Source organism: Oncorhynchus nerka, linkage group LG27 (assembly GCF_034236695.1).
Source record: "Oncorhynchus nerka isolate Pitt River linkage group LG27, Oner_Uvic_2.0, whole genome shotgun sequence".
NCBI lineage: Eukaryota > Metazoa > Chordata > Actinopteri > Salmoniformes > Salmonidae > Oncorhynchus > Oncorhynchus nerka.
This window is the reverse complement of record NC_088422.1, coordinates 90,413,723-90,434,531: the sequence shown is the minus strand read 5'-3', so window position 1 is coordinate 90,434,531 and position 20,809 is coordinate 90,413,723. Positions and strand designations below refer to the sequence as shown.

The 20,809-nt window shown below is 45.8% G+C and overlaps 1 protein-coding gene and 1 long non-coding RNA gene across 2 annotated transcripts in view; both read right to left on the bottom strand.

The window, feature by feature from the left end:
• LOC115117353 (homeodomain-interacting protein kinase 3-like) overlaps positions 1-20,809 on the bottom strand; it is an 87,233-nt gene that overhangs the window by 34,791 nt on the left and 31,633 nt on the right. Inside the window, 2 exon segments of the mRNA XM_065011182.1 lie at positions 167-1,155; positions 2,764-2,940. Coding sequence (XP_064867254.1) covers positions 167-1,155; positions 2,764-2,940 — 1,166 coding nt within the window.
• On the bottom strand, positions 8,281-17,394 carry LOC135565393 (uncharacterized). Its single transcript, XR_010461610.1, has 2 exons — positions 8,525-17,394; positions 8,281-8,393 (listed from the first exon to the last, which is right to left on the bottom strand). It is a non-coding gene; the product is annotated as an uncharacterized LOC135565393 (long non-coding RNA).

Genomic DNA, 20,809 nt, shown 5'->3' with positions numbered 1-20,809 from the left:
ACAGCGGTAGGTCAGTGGCGTTCGTAACAGCGGTAGGTCAGTAATAGTAATAAGAACAGACCCAACTACTCCCACCATGAATCCCCTTTTTCAATCCTCTCTTATTTAGTGCTCTCCCTTTATCTATCATTTTTCTGTGCATCTCCTCCCTGTTCCTTGGCTTCACACTCCGTATCTCCTCCCTGCTCCTTGGCTTCACACTCCGTATCTCCTCCCTGCTCCTTGGCTTCACACTCCGTATCTCCTCCCTGCTCCTTGGCTTCACACTCCGTATCTCCTCCCTGCTCCTTGGCTTCACACTCCGTATCTCCTCCCTGCTCCTTGGCTTCACACTCCGTATCTCCTCCCTGCTCCTTGGCTTCACACTCCGTATCTCCTCCCTGCTCCTTGGCTTCACACTCCGTATCTCTCCCTGCTCCCTGTATCTCCTCCCTCCTTGGCTTCACACTCCGTATCTCCTCCCTGCTCCTTGGCTTCACACTCCGTATCTCGTCCCTGCTCCTTGACTTCACAATCCGTATCTCCTCCCTGTTCCTTGACTTCACAATCCGTATCTCCTCCCTGTTCCTTGGCTTCACACTCCGTATCTCCTCCCTGTTCCTTGGCTTCACACTCCGTATCTCCTCCCTGCTCCTTGGCTTCACACTCTGTATCTCCTCCCTGCTCCTTGGCTTCACACTCCGTATCTCCTCCCTGCTCCTTGGCTTCACACTCCGTATCTCCTCCCTGCTCCTTGGCTTCACACTCCGTATCTCCTCCCTGCTCCTTGGCTTCACACTCCGTATCTCCTCCCTGTTCCTTGGCTTCACACTCCGTATCTCCTCCCTGCTCCTTGGCTTCACACTCCGTATCTCCTCCCTGTTCCTTGGCTTCACACTCCGTATCTCCTCCCTGTTCCTTGGCTTCACACTCCGTATCTCCTCCCTGCTCCTTGGCTTCACACTCCGTATCTCCTCCCTGTTCCTTGGCTTCACACTCCGTATCTCCTCCCTGTTCCTTGGCTTCACACTCCGTATCTCCTCCCTGCTCCTTGGCTTCACACTCCGTATCTCCTTCTTTCCTCTAAGCTCTTTGAGAGGCTTTCGGTCAGGCCTCCGGCACCAGCGGTCAGGCCTCCGGCACCAGCGGTCAGGCCTCCGGCACCAGCGGTCAGGTCTGTTGTTGGTTCACTCCCTCAGAGGAGGCTCCACCAAGGTTCTGTCTGTGTAATGCGGCTTTGGGACATTGTGATCTGCCCCTATAAAAACAGATGAATTACATTTAGTGCTGCCGTGCTCAAGTCAAATCTCTTCGGGAGGTGTTGAGTTATCCCTCCTGCCTCTGGGCCGGAGCGGAAAGCGTGAAAAATGATGCTGGGAAGTAAAAATACTTTGGCGAGGACACAGTCCGTCTGCAGAAGGGGCTTAGGGGGTGTACTGCAGGGTAATGTATAGGAAAGGTTGGGGCTGGATTGAAAGGCTTGCTGTGGATGGGTCTCCAGGGCGGGGGGAAAGCCGGTCAACGTAAGCCCCAGATTCATTTAACTCTGGGCAGCTGCTCTTCAGGGCTCTGCTGGGGGGGATCCATCACCTCCAGCCTGCTATGCCATCAGTCATTGGGAGAGACCATCCACACCTCCGCCCTGCCACTGGCACATCCACAGGGGAGCCCTCCCCCGCCGGAGGTGGCCAGGAAATACGGCACTAATCTGGGCCTGTCGCTGCCTGTCACTCCCCTCCTCAGTCTCTCACTCCTCTCTACCCTCTCAATTCATTCCCACACACTATGTTAATTTATTTCTTCATCAATAATTCCTCTTCCAAACTCGCTCTCCCTTTCTAAATCTCCCCCTCCTTTCCACCCCTGCTGCCTCAAGCAGTCCCAGTACAGTATATTATCCTTTATCTCCTTCACCTCCCCTCTCCCTTCCATTCCTTGTTTCCAGTGCCTCCCCCTCCCTTCTCCACAGGTCACTGCAGGATTCAGCCCGATTATCCTGAGAACCCAGCAGGAGTAAAGCGTTAATAACAGGGCTACGGAGGAGTGGGAGGTCTGAGTCCATGTCCTAATACAAGCAATCACCTCATAGCATCAACACACACTGTTAGAGTACAGTGGGAGGAGCTAGACAGACTTCACTCAGCTAGAGAGGAGAACAGATGCCAGAGGAAAGTGGAGGGGAGGAGATGGAGGAGGACAGCAGACTAAAAAGAGAGTGCGTGAGCGAGTGGGAAGAAAAAGGGAGGAGGAGATAAAGGAACTTCGAGGAGGAGGAGGAGATAAAGGAACTTCGAGGAGGAGAAATGAACTTCAAGGAGGAGAAATGAACTTCAAGGAGAAGGAGATAAAGGCACTTCAAGGATGAGGAGATAAAGGCACTTCAAGGATGAGGAGATAAAGGCACTTCAAGGATGAGGAGATAAAGGAACTTCAAGGAGGAGGAGATAAAGGAACTTCAAGGAGGAGATAAAGGAACTTCAAGGAGGAGATAAAGGAACTTCAAGGAGAAGGAGAAGAAATTAACTTCAAGGAGAAGGAGGAGATAAAGGAACTTCAAGGAGAAGGAGAAGAAATTAACTTCAAGGAGAAGGAGGAGATAAAGGAACTTCAAGGATGAGGAGATAAAGGAACTTCAAGGAGAAGGAGATAAAGGAACTTCAAGGAGAAGGAGATAAAGGACCTTCAAGGAGGAGCGAATGAGAAGATGTGAAGGGAATAGCAGGAGGAAAAGGAAGACGAGGGAGGAGGTCTACAGTTCTTAAGATCTGGACCAGTGAGCCTCAGAGGAGGGTGTACAGCAATGTAACAATACACTTCTTTATAACAGGCTTATTTACCTGGTCGTACTCCAGGGCCCCTGGGTAGAGGGGCCAGCCCAGGAAGAGCTCAGCGATCACACAGCCCAGGGACCACATGTCGATAGCTTCACAGAAGGGCAGGCCCAGGATGATCTCTGGAGCCCTGGAAGGAGAGAAACACAAAGTGGTTAGCTACACTCATACACTGACTCCACATAACCCAGTTTGAACTGACTATTTGAGAAAGGGATCGATTCCAAACATGCCTTCAAGCACAATTACATTTCTAGTCAGTCGTATCATGATAAAGCGGAGACAGCAGAAACACGAGACGTCAAAGCTAAAGTACAGCAGGCTCGTGTGTGTGTCACCTTGCCAAGTGATCCATGTACTAATACTGATCAAATAAAATGTTATTGGTCACATACACATGGTTAGCAGATGTTAACGCGGGTGTAGCAAAATGCTGGTGCTTCTAGTTCCGACTATGCAGTAATATCTAACAAATTCACCTTAACTACCTTCTACACACAATTAGACAAATGTAAAGGGATGAATAGAATATGTACATGTAAATATATGGATGAGCGATGGCCTGCGGCATAGGCAAGATGCAGTAGATATTATAGAATATAGTATATACATATAAGATGAGTAATATGGGATATGTAAATATTCTTAAAGTGGGGTTATTTAAAGTGACTAGTGATACCTTAGTTAAGTCCATTTAATTTGAGTGGCCAGAAATTTGAGTCTGTATGTTGGCAGCAGCCTCTCTATGTTAGTGGTGGCTGTTTAACAGTCTGATGGCCTTGAGATTGAAAAACAGCTTCTGTCTCTCGGTCCCAGCTTTGATGCACCTGTACTGAAATCGCTTTATGAATGATAGCGGGGTGAACAGGCAGTGGCTCGGGTGGTTTGTCTAGGAGCAAGACGTCGACGTCCACGACGAGGCTGGTTTTCTTTTTGTAATCTGTGATTGGCTGTGGACCCTGCCACATACGTCTCGTGTTTGAGCCGTTGAGTTGCGACTCTACTTTGTCTCTATACTGGCGCTTTGCTTGTTTGATTGCCTTGCGGAGGGAATAACTACACTGTTTGTATTCCGTCATGTTTCCGGTCGCCTTGCCATGATTAAAAGCAGTGGTTCGCGCTTTCAGTTTTGCGCAAATGCTGCCATTAATCCACGGTTCCTGGTTAGGGAAGGTTTTAATAGTCACAGCGGGTACGAAATCTCCGATGCAATTCCTAATAAACTCGGTCACCGAGTCAGCGTATACATCAATGTTGTTGTCTGAAGCTATCCGGAACATATCCCAGTCCACGTGATGGAAAGCAGTCTTGAAGCGTGGAATCCGATTGGTCAGACCAGCGTTGTATTGACCTGAGCACGGGCGTTTCCTCGTTTAGTTTCTGTCTATAGGCTGGGAGCAACAAAACATATTCATGGTCAGATTTGCCAAAGGACGGGCGCTGGAGGGCTTTATATGCATCACGGAAGTTCGAGTAGTAATGATACAGAATTCTGCCAGCACGTGTTGGGCATTCGATATGCTGATAGAATTTAGGGAGTATTGATCTTAGGTTAGCTTTGTTAAAATCCCCAGCTACAATAAATGCAGCCTCAGGATGTATGGTTGCCAGTTTACATAGAGTCCAGTGAAGTTCTTTCAGGGCCGACGAGGTATTTGCTTGGGGGGGATATTCACGGCTGTGACTATAATCGAAGAGAATTCTCTTGGAAGATAATGCGGTCGGCATTAGATGGTAAGGAATTCTAGGTCAGGTGAGCAAAGGGACTTGAGTTCCTTTTTACCAGAGAGATGTTTGTCGGCGCAACGCGTGAAGAAACCGGGAGACACACCGGGTAGCTGTACCAACTCTGACAACGTATCACGAGTGAGCCAGGTTTCCGTGAAACAGAGAATGTTACAATCGCTGATGTCTCTTTGGAAGGCAACTCGTGCCCTAATTTCATCCACCTTGTTGTCTAGAGAGTGGACATTGGCGAGTAATATGCTTGGAAGTGGTGGATGGTGTGCTCGCCTTCTGAGTCTGACCAGTATGCCGCTCCGTCTGACACTCCTGCGGTGACCGCGTTGTTTTGGGTCGGCCTCTGGGATAAGATCACATGTCCAGGGTGGAGTTCTGAACAAAGGATCTGCTTCGGGAAAGTCCTATTCCTGGTATTACTTTTATATCCAACCCTTTTTCCCGGCCATATGTAATAACACTTGAGATTTTCTGGGCTAATAATATAAGAATACATTAAAAAAAATAATAATAACTGCATAGTTTTCTAAGGACCTGAAGTGAGGCGACCATCTGTTGGCGCCATTATCATCATATCAGGAGCCAGCTTGGTGCCACCAGCCAGAGTAGGAGGAAGTTATCCACTAGACACTGAGCTAAAGCCAGTTTTGCCTTTTCCCTGCTTCTAGTCAATGTGAGGCGAAGCTATGGTTGATATCTCACAGGGGAATCTTCTTCGAGAACCACCAGCCTCTGCCAGTAATTTATCAGGTCAGGGTGTGAGCTGGATAAGGACAACCAGGAAGTACTGTACATCTACAGCGTCACTAAGTGCTGGCTCACGGTAACCCTGGGTAACTCCATGGTGATGATCCCGTTAAACAGTAGGCCTAATGCGCTGTCACACATCGCCAGGCTAGCAATGACGCAGCCAAGTCAGAGCTGATCTGGGTAAGACAGACTGACAGCTCCTTGGAACATACTAGGACTAGAAACCTTACTGGGACAAGACCACACTGCTAGGACCAGCTACCTCATAGCCTGGCCTGAGGCTGTGTTTACACAGGCAGCCCAATTCTTACATTTTTCCACTAATTGGTTTCTTGACCAATCAGATCTTTTGTCAATAAATTGACAAAATATTAGAATTGGGCTGCCTGTGAAAACATGGCCTAATTGCTCCAAAACAAGACACCTCCCAGTGGGAAAAACCAGTTGAAATTACATTGTCGCAACCATTTCTGGTTGTAAAAAGATTAATGACATTTTAACCAACTGGGATGACATGTCATGTGTAAGAAAACAAAATAACAATATAAATTGTCACAAGTTTACAGCCATTTAGCAAAAGTCTACATACCACTGCAGGAACCAAATAGTCAAACCTAACTCAAGAAACGAGGCACCATAGCATGACGTTTTCATTAAGTTCTGTTGAGTTATTATAACTCAAAGATAATAACTATTATTAGTTGCAGATAAATACACGCTGCTGTATACAGACAAGCCCCATGTTCCTCCTTTAGGATTCCTGTGATTCTGATAGGGGCATTTCTCTGGGCACTTGAGCGAACCCTCTACGAATGCCTGACCCAACTTGTGCTCTGTTGACAATGTCAGATGCCACCAGTGTCTGTACACAGGCCCATAGAAAATGGCAGCTTGATAAACCCAAGGCCAATGTTTTAACAGGTATATTTGGTCAAGCTTGAATATCTACGGGTGACAAATGGTGCTCCGTATGTTTAACCCTTTCACACGTACCATCACACGGGTGTGATCGTTCTACAGTGGTCCCTGAAGCATACGATCACACCCGTGTGTTTAGAACACTCATTTAGAATGCTCGTTTAGAACGGCAGTTTCGAATGACGCAACAATCAGCGTTTGAGCTGGCCACACTTTTTTCAGAAACTATTTACACAAACACAGTCCTTACAAAGTTATGTCCAGAATGTCAGCAGTTTATTTTTGGATGGATTGTTCAGATATTCACAGAAGATATAGCATAACACAATCATCCTAACCGGAAAAATGTAGGCTACATTTGTCCTAGCGCTGAGGAAAGATTGACCCAACACAAGCAGTCATATTTTCTAACTCTCGGCTGACGTAAACTACAATATGAATTAGCTAATAGCAATTACTGTATATAATTAATCACATCACGGGTGAGTGAGCTCACCATTGATCGAAATAACTAGGTAAAACACTTTATAGAAATCGAAAGTAATCCGACATTAGTTTCAGCGCGCAGCCATGCATTTTTTCCTCACAGAAACCGAAGATAATAAGAGAAGACGAGATGAGTTTGGTCTGTTTGTAGTATGCATGTTGAAGGGGTGTGTCATCTACCGTCGTTCACATCCCACCATGAATTTCCGGAAGTCCTCAAAAAATTAGTGAACTCTTACTCACCTCATTTTGTTATAACATCTTTGGTCAAACAGAGGTGAATCCCAGAATGCATTGTATGTCAACAAACATGGATACACAGCTGGAATTAGCTTAGCTCATCATAATCAGTACAACCTTCAAAAAGGTATTTTACACACATAATATGTGCCCATTACAATCTGTGCAAGAATCGGAATGCATGATTTGTCACCTAGAATTGAAAACATGTGAATAAAATCGTAAATACACAAATAATTACCACACAAAACATTTTCTGATAGTGATTTATTGATACAAGTAGCGCGTGCCGGCAGTCAACCACGTAACCTCCCACTCTGCGCCATTCAGTGTTGTTGCAGCCATGATACTATGCCTTAGAGATGGGGGTGGAAATGCAGTTGTTGTTCAGTCACTGCATGGATATTAAATATGGGTTATGCATATTCAGTTTTTTGTCCTCTAGTAAAACAAGTTGTTGAACCAACTACCAGTACTGCAATAAAATAGATTAATATTACATATTGGCATATGTGTTTTCTTGCTGTGTTTTCATCCAGTACAACTGTTAAGGAGTGTACGTTAGCATACAAAAGCTGTCCTCATTCTTCAGCTCCAAAGATGTCCAGCTCCAGTTATGATATTGACAAATAATGTTTCTGGTTTCTGAAAGTACAGAATAAAGAGGAATTATTCATTAGAATACAATATAAGGATATAGCAATAAAACAATACTACAAAGAATTAACATAATAAACACTGCTATAAAAAAAATAGTTTATTGCATTGACAAAATCACAGATTTGAGTTATAACAGTAAGAAATTAACTTTTGAGCTCCACAAGGGGGCAAGGCAGGGCAGAACAGAGCTATGCTGAATAGACCAAATAAACAAACCATGGTCATATCTTTTATTTATTTAACTAGGCAAGTAATTTAAGAACAAATTAGTATTTACAATGATGGCCTACACCGGCCAAACTCGGACAACGCTGGGCCAATTGTGCGCTGCAATATGGGACACCCAATCACAGCCAGTTGTGATACAGCCTGGATTTGAACCAGGGTGTCTGTAGTGCCATAGACCGCTGCGCCACTTGGAAGTCATAAGGCCAGGGTAGCTTCAAAATACAACACAAGCTAATCGTTTTCTGACGCAACTAGCATCGTTTTACAGAGCTAATAGAATAATGTAGCTAGGTAAGCATGATTGACAATAACACCATAAAGGTTATAACATGTGTAACGTGACCTCACGTGTCCGCAGTTATAAGGAATATATTATGATCTACAGCTACAGCAGAAACGGCATACGGAAACTATTATTATAACTATTATAACGTAATAAGGCACTTACTTTGATGGAAACGCAGCCTGGATTTGAACCAGGGAGTCTGTAGTGACGCCTCTAGTACTGATGTGCTGTGCCTTTGACCGCTGCACCACTTGAGAGTCATAAGGCCATGGTAGCTTCAAAATGCAACACAAGATAATACTTCTCTGACGCATTTAACATTGTTTTACAGAGCTAATAGAAGAATGTGGCTACATAAGCACGATTGACTATAACACCATAAAGGTTATAAAATGAGTAACGTTACCTCACGTGTCCGCGGTGATAAAGAATATACACAAATATATTATGCTCCATACATACAGTACGCTACAATAGAAATGTGGAATAGAAAATGTGAACACGTGTGCAGATCCTGTTCTGACGGGAGATGAGCAAATGTCTGCAGACGTGAACTGCACAAACAATTGGGTAGTGCTTGGGGAATTTTGTCCGTGTCAGAAATGTCCCAAAAATGTAATTATCCGCAAAAGTAAAAATGACTATTTTTATGTGAATGAATGAGGAGGCGGAACACACCTAAATTCAAACTGTTTTTAGAAAATAAAACTTGTTTGAAAATCATTTGAAATTGAAGTTAAAACAACCTATAAATATAAACAGGCTGCGTGCTTTAGTTTGAGGGCAGCGCGGATCAAATGTACTGTTACGTATCAATCACATTCTGGAATGGAGAGAACATTCTAACATCACGTGCATAAAAAACTCACGCTGGGGCGACCGTTAGAGATATTTGGAACTCACGCATGAAAGGGTTAAAACCCCCTCTGCTGTCAGGAGTATGTTGGTAAGGAGGAACTAAACAAAGCTCAAATACGGCATTGGGTTCTTGTGGTGGTCTGGGAACAACTATTTATCATGTCAGTTAGCCTATTCACAAATACACTACCAGTCAAAAGTTTGGACAGCTACTCATTCCAGGGTTTTTCTTTATTTGACTATTTTCTACATTGTAGAATAATAGTGAAGACATCAAAACTATGAAATAACATATGGAATCATGTGTTAAACAAATCCAAATATTTTATATTTTCAAAGTAGCCACCCTTTGCCTTGATGACAGCTTTGCACATAGTTTTGATGTCTTCACTATTATTTTACAAGGTAGAAAATAGTAAAAATAAAGAAAAACCCTGGAATGAGTAGCTGTGTCCAAACTTTTGACTGGTACTGAATGTGTGTGTGCCAGTCTAGTATGTGTGAGTGTGTGGGTAGAGTCCAGTGAGCGTACATACAGCCAGTGCAAGAATGTATGTGCAACAAAACAATGTAAATAGTCCGGGCAGCCATTTGATTAACTGTTAAGCAGTTTTATGGCTTTGGTGTAGAAGCTGTTCAGGAGCCTTTTGTTCCCAGACTTGGTGCTCCGGTAGAAGAGAGAACAGTCGAAGACTTGGGTGGCTGAAGTCTGACAATTTGTTTTACTGTTACAGTACAGCTATCACAAACATTACGGTAACAGTACAGCTATCACAAACATTACGGTAACAGTACAGCTATCACAAACATTACGGTAACAGTACAGCTATCACAAACATTACGGTAACAGTACAGCTATCACAAACATTACGGTAACAGTACAGCTATCACAAACATTACGGTAACAGTACAGCTATCACAAACATTACGGTAACAGTACCGCTATCACAAACATTACGGTAACAGTACCGCTATCACAAACATTACGGTAACAGTACAGCTATCACAAACATTACGGTAACAGTACAGCTATCACAAACATTACGGTAACAATACAGCTATCACAAACATTGCTGTTACAGTTCCATGATAGGATTAAGATAATCTATATAACTGATGAGTGAGGGATTGAAGGGCCAGCCTAGCATCGCTCCCCTGGCTTACAGTTCTCCACAGCTGGCAAAACAGACTAGGGCAATCCTGAGCTTTTTCTATTAGGCTTATCTAATCGCATCTAGCAGAAAAGGTAGCGTGGCTAGTCTGTAAAATCTTTAAAGCCATAGGTCATCGAGCTGTAAGTGACGGTGGCCCAACTATGACCTGCTAACAGTTTTAGTCCGTTTTAACCACATTGTCATAACAACTGCAGGTGACAGCAGGTGGGGGGCAAAGGCCACAGACCACTGCCTGTTAATAAGACCCAGGCTCTCCCTAGGAGGCTGAGAGGAGACTCAACAGAAAGACAAATACAGAGAGGCCAGTGGAAGACTGGACAGACAGACGGAGAAAACAGTGGAAGACTGGACAGACAGACAGACAGAGAGGCCAGTGGAAGACTGGACAGACAGACAGACAGAGAGGCCAGTGGAAGACTGGACAGACAGACAGACAGAGAGGCCAGTGGAAGACTAGACAGACAGACAGACAGAGAGGCCAGTGGAAGACTGGACAGACAGACAGACAGAGAGGCCAGTGGAAGACTGAATAGACAGACAGACAGAGAGGCCAGTGGAAGACTGAATAGACAGACAGAGAGGCCAGTGGAAGACTGAATAGACAGACAGAGAGGCCAGTTGAAGACTGAATAGACAGACAGACAGAGAGGCCAGTGGAAGACTGAATAGACAGACAGACAGAGAGGCCAGTGGAAGACTGAATAGACAGACAGACAGAGAGGCCAGTGGAAGACTGAATCCAGTCAGTACAGTTCAACTGGCTTGATGTTTGCCTTCCAGCTGTCCTGCCTGACACTCCTTTTGCCTCCACCTTAGATATCTGAGATTGATTCATACTGTCTGTCAGTAGTAGTGACAGCGCAACACAGGCTACATGTCCAGAAATGGGACAAATCAGCAGGCTTCAACACAGCACTTCTCCTACAATTACATAGGTGTTTCCCCTCTCTCTTCCCCCAAACATAAAACCAAATTAGTTTGAAATTAATGTTGTGGAGTTTGTTTGTGGCCTTAGGTGTAGCTTTGGGGGAAATTTGCACCCTGCCTAGGGGGGGAAACGATGTAGGGGAAACACTGATCTCAGTGTGATGTAACCCAGCCCATCACTCTGGCCTTGGCAGAGGAACTATTCTTATCCAAGAGTTAAAATACATTCTGCCTACGTTAACACCTTGGTGGTGTAGGGGGAGGGAGGGAGGGGTACTGGAACAGTCAAACTGGCCGGTGTTTTCTCCCCACTGTATGACTGGACACATCTTTTTGATTACCACGGGGCTGTTTCACTAATCATACACTCAGGGGTGTAATTACTATTACACTGCTAGCCAGGCTCAATAATGACGGCAGCACTAAAAGCCCTTTCACCACTCAGTGGTGTGGTACAGAGGTTGAGAGGGGAGAAGCTCACAGGAGCAGAAGTTAAAATGGCAGGACCAAAGGTACGGTGTTTATAAGAGAAAACAAGAGAAGAGTCCAGAAGAAAGAGCCAGGTGAATGACTAACATATCATACAGGAATAAAGGAGGAGGCTGATCCACATGGCAACACGTATAACAGACAGAACGGTGGACGGCTGGTGAGCAACAAGTGAGGAAGAAGGATAAAGGGACAGATATGAACGGTTTCAAAACAGAGGAGAGAGACTCAGATCCAGCATGGGGTGGATGAGTGGTCGTTGTCATGGCGACAATGCACTTTCCTGATTGACGCAACCCTAGCAGCCGGTCTCCAGTGAAACCAAATCTATTTTCTATCCTGAGGATGTGACGTGCGAAGCCCAGGGGACGCAAGCCAAGCAGAGGCCCCGTGATCACATACACTCACGTGTACAGGATCCACGGGAGACACACAGGGCCCCCTGAGGACACACACACTCACGTGTACAGGATCCACGGGAGACACACAGGGCCCCCTGAGGACACACACACACTCACGTGTACAGGATCCACAGGAGACACACAGGGCCCCCTGAGGACACACACTCACGTGTACAGGATCCACGGGAGACACACAGGGCCCCCTGAGGACACACACAGACACTAGGGTTGTCACAATGCCAGTACGGCGGTACTCAGAAATAAAACAGTCCTAATGTTGGAGACAAACAGCCTGATGATGTCACATAGAATCCCATGTTTATTTCCAAGCTGTAGCACACTATACTGAACCTGAAGTAGGTTATTAGAGGACCATAGACTTTAGTCTGCTTTGGGTTTTCCTTTTTGTCATGGAAAATCTGGTATCGTGATATTGGTACCGTGACAACATTAACACACGACCCTGGGGTGCTGCTCACCTGTATGGGTGAGGGGTACAGGGGTACTGTGTGTTTGGGTGTCAGGTGGGCCATCACAGAAAGGTGGTATTGAGTCACCGAAGAGCATATTGCTCAACAACTGGCATTTTACTAAAGAAACAGATGAGGTCAGTCGCATCAGAGATCAGACAGAAAATCCACCCAGAATGGGACAAATCCTCCAGCATGACTCAGGGCCTCGATAGCAGACATTAAACATTTAGATTCAGTACGACTTAAGCCTAATGAGTTGACTGAAAGATAGACAACATGGTGCCTTTTGCGGTCCTATAATTGTTATATGCATGAAGGCTGAAACACACATGTACAGTGGTGCTTCTGAATACAGCCCAGCACCCAGCAGCCTTCAGTACCACCATCACCACCCTCTCCGACTCCCATCCCTAATGGATCCCTAATGGTGTTAACCATCCGGCTGGCACCTAAGACACATCAAAACTCTGACCTAATCGCCTCTCTCTCCATCTGTCTACCTCGCCCAGACACAGCTCCACCACTTCCTGCTGTTCATTATGTCCCAGAATATAGCCAATTAAAGTAGACAGGGCGGAACTTGTGGCACATTTCAGAAGAAGAAGGTGCAGAGACTGTGGACACCTGTGGCAGAACAAACAGAGACGTCATACTGGGCTTAATGATGACACGCAGCAGTGGGCCTGGACAGCCAAGGCAGAGTCATTGAGAACAGAGAGAGGGGTTTAAGCTCTTTCTCCTGCATTAGCACAAGTTGATGGGTGACCTCCGGAGTCTGGAGTTATGTTTAGCGCAGGAGAAGAACTGAAACCTGACTAGAAATGAACTGACAGACAAACATTTACTTACACAATATTATTCCAGAGTACCACGCTTTTGGGATGGAGATCTTTCCTTTGGAAAATACTGGGCGGTTCATCAAGCTGTTTGGATTTACCCTAGATCGGGAGGGGAGTGGATCACTTGAAGTCAAACATGAGGGTTATTACATAAAGATTATCCACAACTTTCTAGCCAAATAACCAGGTGCTAGGACATTATTGGATTGGACAGTGGTTGAAGACCAAATTAGGCAGTTCAAAAACCATAACAGAAAAAGACATGGGAGGACTTCTTAACTTTAGCAGCCAACAAGGTACTAACATCTGCTTCCCATACTTCATTTAAACTGGACAGGCCTCGCCAGAGAAAACATCTCAGCATGCCATTTCATAACAGCAAATACTGAGAATTGAAGGGTGAGTATCAGGTGTATCGTTGCTCAACACTACTGTGTTCCTAACAGGCTAAGAATGGATGATGTCAGCCAGGTGAGAATATCAGCCAGTTCAGAGGTTTCCAACAGAACACTGTGTGCTATAGAAGAGAAAACCCCTTTACAGTCTGCACGGGGGAGGGGGGGTTACATCTCCAAAAGAGCCTTTCAAACTTCCCACGTTGCATCTAAAGGTTTCAACCGTCTGCCTTGCTGCTAGCTAAATACCATATTGCATTTACTTGGCAAATGGATTACACTCACTAAAGACAGGAGAGGGGATAAGAACATTCCAAAATGGGAAATAGTCATTTCGATGGCAGAACATGGATGATATCCTTGGTGAATGAGCGCTATACATATTCTCAGATAAGGAGGGGAAAGGGCGAAACGGTTGCAATGTTCCACACAATGAGGTGCATGATTCTAAAACAGATTCAACTCACATAGATTTAAAGTCTGTGATTAGTCTTTTTGTGGAGAACAGAGGTTAGACTATAGTCTAGCAGGACAATGGCAAGGCAGTGAAGCCTCTCCATGCACGTCAAGGAGAGAGTGCTTATTTACTCCACCTGGTAGGCTACTCTCTACCGTCTATTAGGAGACAAGGAAAAGGAGATCATTTAAGTGAACCCTATTGTATAGGTACCGCCTGGTGTGCAGCTGACTAAGAGTACTGTCACCAGATAGGCTTTGGCGGTGTAAGGGATATACCGTACACCAGGGGATTTGGAAAAATCACCAGGATATTATACCATCAAAAGAAAAAAAAGTTGAAATAAATTTGATTATGTGGAGCTACGTTAAAATTAATAACTGCAGTCAACTTGGGCAATACGTTAAAACATAAAGCAAATTGCGTTCTTCATTTCACCTGTCAAAGTATTTTACAGTATGAAGCTTAGCGTCATTCCCCAGAAGAGTTGAACCAGCCATGTGTGTGTTTGTAAATAGCACAATGGGAGAAAGAGGGCTGAATTTGAAACTCAGCAGAAAAAGAAACGTCCTCGCTGTCAACTGCATTTATTTTCAGCAAACTTAACATGTGGACATATTTGTATGAACATAAGATTAAACAACTGAGACTAGAGGTCGATCGGTTATGATTTTTCAACACCGATACCGATTATTGGAGGACCAAAAAAGCTGATACCGATTAAATCGGACGATTTTTATTTATTTATTTGTAATAATGACAATTACAACACTTATTTTAACTTAATATAATACATCAATAAAAATCAATTTAGCCTCAAATAAATAATGAAACATGTTCAATTTGGTTTAAATAATGCAAAAACAAACTGTTGGAGAAGTAAAAGTGCAATATGTGCCATGTAAAATAGCTAACGTTTGAGTTCCTTGCTCAGAACATGAGAACATATGAAAGTTGGTGGTTCCTTTTAACATGAGACTTCAATATTCCAAGGTAAGAGGTTTTAGGTTGTAGTTAATATAGTATTTGTAGGACTCTCTCTATACCATTTGTATTTCATATACCTTTGACTATTGGATGTTCTTATAGGCACTATAGTATTGCCAGTGTAACAGTATAGCTTCCGTGCCTCTCCTCGCCCCTACCTGGGCTCGAACCAGGAACACATCGAAAATAGCCACACTCGAAGCAGCGTTACCCATCGCTCCACAAAAGGCTTGTCGAGCAAAGGGAATAACTATTCCAAGTCTCAGAACGAGTGACGTTTGAAACGCTATTAGCGCACACCCAGCTAACTAGCTAGCCATTTCACATTGGTTACACCAGCCATTAGGCTGATAGGCTTGAAGTCATAAACAGCACTGTGCTTGCAAAGAGCTGCTGGCAAAACGCACGAAAGTGCTGTTTGAATGAATGCTTACGAGCCTGCTGCTGCCTACCATCGCTCAGTCAGACTGCTCTATCAGATCATAGACTTAATTATAACATAATAACACACAGAAATACGAGTCTATGGTAATTAATATGGTTGAATCCGGAAACTATCATTTCGAAAACAAAACGTTTATTATTTCAGTGAAATACGGAACCGTTCAGTATTTTATCTAACGGGTGGCATCCCTAAGTCTAAATATTCCTGTTCCATTGCACAACCTTCAATGTCATAATTATGTAAAATTCAGGCAAATTAGTTCGCAATGAGCCATGCTGCCCAAACTGTTGCATATACCCTGACTCTGCGTGCAATGAACGCAAGAGAAGTGACACAATTTCACCTGGTTAATATTGCCTGCTAACCTGGATATCTTTTAGCTAAATATGCAGGTTTTAAAATATATACTTCTGTGTATTGATTTTAAGAAAGGCATTGGTGTTTATGGTTAGGTACAGTCCAACGATTGTGCTTTTTTCGCAAATGTGCTTTTGTTAAATCATCCCCCAGCGTTGCATCGATTATATGCAAAGCAGGACACGCTAGATAAACGAGTAACATCAACCATGTGTAGTTATAACTAGTGATTATGATTGATTGATTGTTTTTTATAAGATAAGTTTAATGCTAGCTAGCAACTTACCTTGGCTTCTGCATTTGCGTAACAAGCAGGCTCCTCATGGAGTGCAATGACAGGCGGGTGGGTTAGCGCGTTGGACTAGTTAACTGTAAGGTTGCAAGATTGGATCCCCCGGGCTGATAAGGTGAAAATCTGTGGTTTGGCCCTGAACAAGGCAGTTAACCACCGTTCCTAGGCTAGATATCTTAGAAAGGCTTTCTGCTAGAAGTCAAAGAGTGCTTGATGAGTTCTGGATGAGTTCTGTACAGCTGCCATTTTTTTGTCCGCTCCGTTCTGCTCTGTGTAAACATGCTGCTCTTCCTTCAGAAAAGCATGCCTCACAACTTTGTTCATTGGCACAATTGCGCTCATAAATGTCCACACGCAAAGAAAAATACATTTCGGTAGCTACTGGCTAAGCTTGTATAACTTCATGAGCTGGATTTGCCCATCTTTGCAATTAGTTTTAGCTCGTTAGCATTTAGCCAACAGCATCTATGTGACGTCGCTATTAGTTTGTGCTAATTTTGTTAGCATTCTGGTAATATAGCCCCAGTGGGCTTTTGTGTTTTTAGCACCCCTTTGTATGCTATTCCGGTAATACCATAAATCCCGGGATGAGAGAAGGATGGTATGATGATCTGAAAATCTGGATACTGCCCAAGCCTAACGCAACTCCAATGCCAGCGAGCAGAAGCACAGTGGTAAGCCCAGCATTGGCACACTGCTGTGCAAGCAGACTCACCCATGCTAAGGGCATCAGTGGGGGCTAGTGCCATGAGAGTAACCTGACAAAGACCATTTATTATGGTCGAAATGTTGGAAACTGTCAAAACTGGTTTCCAAAATATGTCAGAAATAACATTCTTCCTGTGCAAACAGAAAGCATGTTTAGATTAACATGCAGTGGAGTCTGTCTTTGAGGTGATTTGTTTGGTTTGCTTCCTACTGTAAATAGGGAGCCAAATGTGCATGATTGCAGCAACCAAGGAATGGCCAGTTTCCCTTAGCTTTTTCACTGAGTAATAACACCAAAAAGATCCTATTTGTTTTCATCAAATAGCCTTAAGCTTGTACTGCATTTCTTGCCTTGCCTTTTCCCTCGTGCACAGTGTCTGTAGCCAATGAAATAAGCCCTTTTTCTGGTCACTGAGTTCAGAGGCCTGTTCTGCTACCTCAGACATGGCCTCCCTTCCTCCCTAGATCCTTTCCTTCCCTCCCTAGTCCCGTCGTCCCTTCCTTCCCCCCTCCCTAGTCCCGTCGTCCCTTCCCCCTCCCTAGACCCGTCGTCCCTTCCCCCTCCCTAGCCCCGTCGTCCCTTCCCCCTCCCTAGCCCCGTCGTCCCTTCCCCCTCCCTAGCCCCGTCGTCCCTTCCCCTCCCTAGTCCCGTCGTCCCTTCCCCCTCCCTAGTCCCGCCGTCCCTTCCCCCTCCCTAGTCCCGCCGTCTCCTTCCCCCTCCCTAGTCCCGTCGTCCCTTCCCCCTCCCTAGTCCCCCGTCCCTTCCCCCTCCCTAGTCCCTTCGTCCCTCCCCTCCCTAGTCCCGTCGTCCCTTCCCCTCCCTAGTCCCGCCGTCCCTTCCCCCTCCCTAGTCCCGTCGTCCCTTCCCCCTCCCTAGTCCCGTCGTCCCTTCCCCCTCCCTAGTCCCGTCGTCCCTTCCCCCTCCCTAGTCCCGCCGTCTCTCCATCGTCCTTCCCCCTCCCTAGTCCCGTCGTCCCTTCCCCCTCCCTAGTCCCCGTCCCTTCCCCCTCCCTAGTCCCGTCATCGTCCCTTCCCCTCCCTAGTCCCCCGTCCCCTTCCCCTCCCTAGTCCCGCCGTCTCTCCATCGTCCCTTCCCCTCCCTAGCCCCGTCGTCCCTTCCCCTCCCTAGTCCCGTCGTCCCTTCCCCTCCCTAGTCCCGTCGTCCCTTCCCCTCCCTAGTCCCGTCGTCCCTTCCCCCTCCCTAGTCCCGTCCCTTCCCCCTCCCTAGTCTCTCCATCGTCCCTTCCCCCTCCCTAGTCCCGTCGTCCCTTCCCCCTCCCTAGTCCCGTCATCGTCCCTTCCCCTCCCTAGTCCCGTCGTCCCTTCCCCCTCCCTAGTCCCGTCGTCCCTTCCTCCTCCCTAGTCCCGTCATCGTCCCTTCCCCCTCCCTAGTCCCGTCGTCCCTTCCCCTCCCTAGTCCCGTCGTCCCTTCCCCCTCCCTAGTCCCGTCGTCCCTTCCCCTCCCTAGTCCCGCCGTCTCTCCATCGTCCCTTCCCCTCCCTAGTCCCTCCGTCCCTTCCCCCTCCATAGTCCCGTCGTCCCTCCATTGTCCCTTCGTCCCTCCCTTCGTCCCTTCCCCCATCCATAGTCCTGCCGTCCCTCCATTGTCCCTTCGTCCCTTCCCCCTCCCCTAGTCCCGCCGTCTCTCCATCTTCCCTTCCCCCTCCCTAGTCCCTTCGTCAATCTCAGACTTTCCCAAACAGTTTGTCACTATTTTTCCCTTCCCTTCCAGTCTCTCTCTCCCTCCTCCCCACTGAGAGACACTCACTAAGCAGAGGCATAAGTAAGCCTAGGACTGTAAAAACACCAACATGGTAAAGGGCCGGATCCCACAGAGCACAGGAGGATGTTAGCTCCTCTTGGTGACCTTGGGCTTGGGAAGGAGTCCCACGATCCCAGAAAAGGAACGGGGTCCTCACCGCCAACATCTGCTACGCTAATATCCCACGGAAGACCAGGCTCTGACGCCAGAGCTGCTAGAGGGTGGACACACACACGCCATGGAAGACCAGGCTCTGAGACCAGAGCTGCTAGAGGGTGGACACACACACGTCACAAACAAACATTTCAAACGGAGAGCCGTAGTGCTAAAAACTCTGGAATAGCAAAGGAAGAGAATTAAAAATCCTGTCATTTAGAATGATTTACACTTAACTCAATAAGAAGGAACTAAGGAGTGCCCACCTGAATTTCTAAATAGTTCTGAGAATGTAAAGCAAAGGGGATCTCAGAACTGCACTGATCGCTTATGTTAATGGAAGGTTCAAGTCATATAAAGTGACAGGTCCACTTGGTATTCAAGGCCTGGTTTCAGTTACTGACATGACTTTTACTGGATCAATTCTGAATTACATTAGTGTCAGTCAGCATGGGATGACTTTGAAGATCCCCAGGGAAACACTTAAGTTATGTGCTATTCCATATCATAAATCTGGCGTCAGTCGCTACCCCTTTCCCCCCTGCTGAGACGAGCGAATACAGTAAACTGTAGATGCAAATTAAAACAATATTCCACAATGACATAAATATATAGAATGTTATTTTCTCTTATTAGAACTAACACATTGTCAAATGCCCTCTGCAGTAAGAGAGGACATTGGCAGGCAGCAGTGCGGTTTCTAAGCTACTGTAGAACAAAGGTGTAGGGTGTCGGCTAAGCAGTGTTTAACCAATATTCCTTCTTGCCACCGCTGCAAAAGATATGACTTTTTATACAGCGCCGTGAAAGTATTTTTCCCCTTTCAGATTCTCTGTTTGCATATTTTTGATACTGAATGTTAGACCTTCAACCAAAACAAAATATTAGATAAAGGGAATCATCAATCTACACACAATACCCCATAATGACAAAGGTCAAATTTGAAAATGTCATTTAAAAATAAATAACAGAAATACCTTATTTACATAAGCATTCAAACTCTATGGCTATGAGTCGAAAATGAGCTCAGGTGCATCCCGTTTCCATTGGTCATCCTTGAGACGTTTCTACAACTTGGAGTCCACCTGTGGTAAATTCAATTGATTGGACACTGGAAAGGCACACACCTGTCTATATAAGGTCCTACAGTTGACAGTGCATGTCAGAGCAAAACCCAAGCCATGAGGTCGAAGGAATCTCCAAGACAGGATTGTATCGAGGCACAGATCTGGGGAAGGGTACCAAAAAAATGTATGGAGCATTGATGTTCCCCAAGAACACAGTGGCCTCCATCATTCTTAAATAGAAGAAGTTTGGAACCACCAAGACTCTTCCTAGGGCTGGCCGCCCAGCCAAACTGAGCAATCAGGGGAGAAGGGCCTTGGTCAGGGAGGTGACCAAGAACCCGATGGTCACTTACAGAGCTCCTCTTTGGAGATGGGAGAACCTTCCAGAAGGACAACCATCTTTGCAGCACTCCACCAATCAATCTTATGGTAGAGTGGCCAGACAGACGCCACTCAGTTAAAAGGCACGACATCCCGCTTGGAACTTGCCAAAAGGAACCTAAAGTACTCTGACCATGAGAAACAAGATTGAAATCTTTGGCCTGAATGCCAAGCGTCACGTCTGGAGGAAACCAGGCACTGCTCATCACCTGGCAAATACAATCCCAAACAGTGAAGCATGGAGGCAGCATCATACTGTGGGGATGTTTTTCAGCGGCAGGGACTGGGAGACTAGTCAGCATTGTGGGAAACATGGAGTAAAGCACAGAGAAATCCTTGATGAAAACCTGCTCCAGAGCGCTCAGGACCTCAGACTGGGGCAAAGGTTCACCTTCCAACAGAACAATGACCCTAAGCACACAGCCAAGACAATGTAGAAGTGGCTTCGGGACATGTCTCTGAATGTCTTTGAGTGGCCCAGGCGATCGAACATCTCTGTAGACCTGACAATAGCTGTGCAGC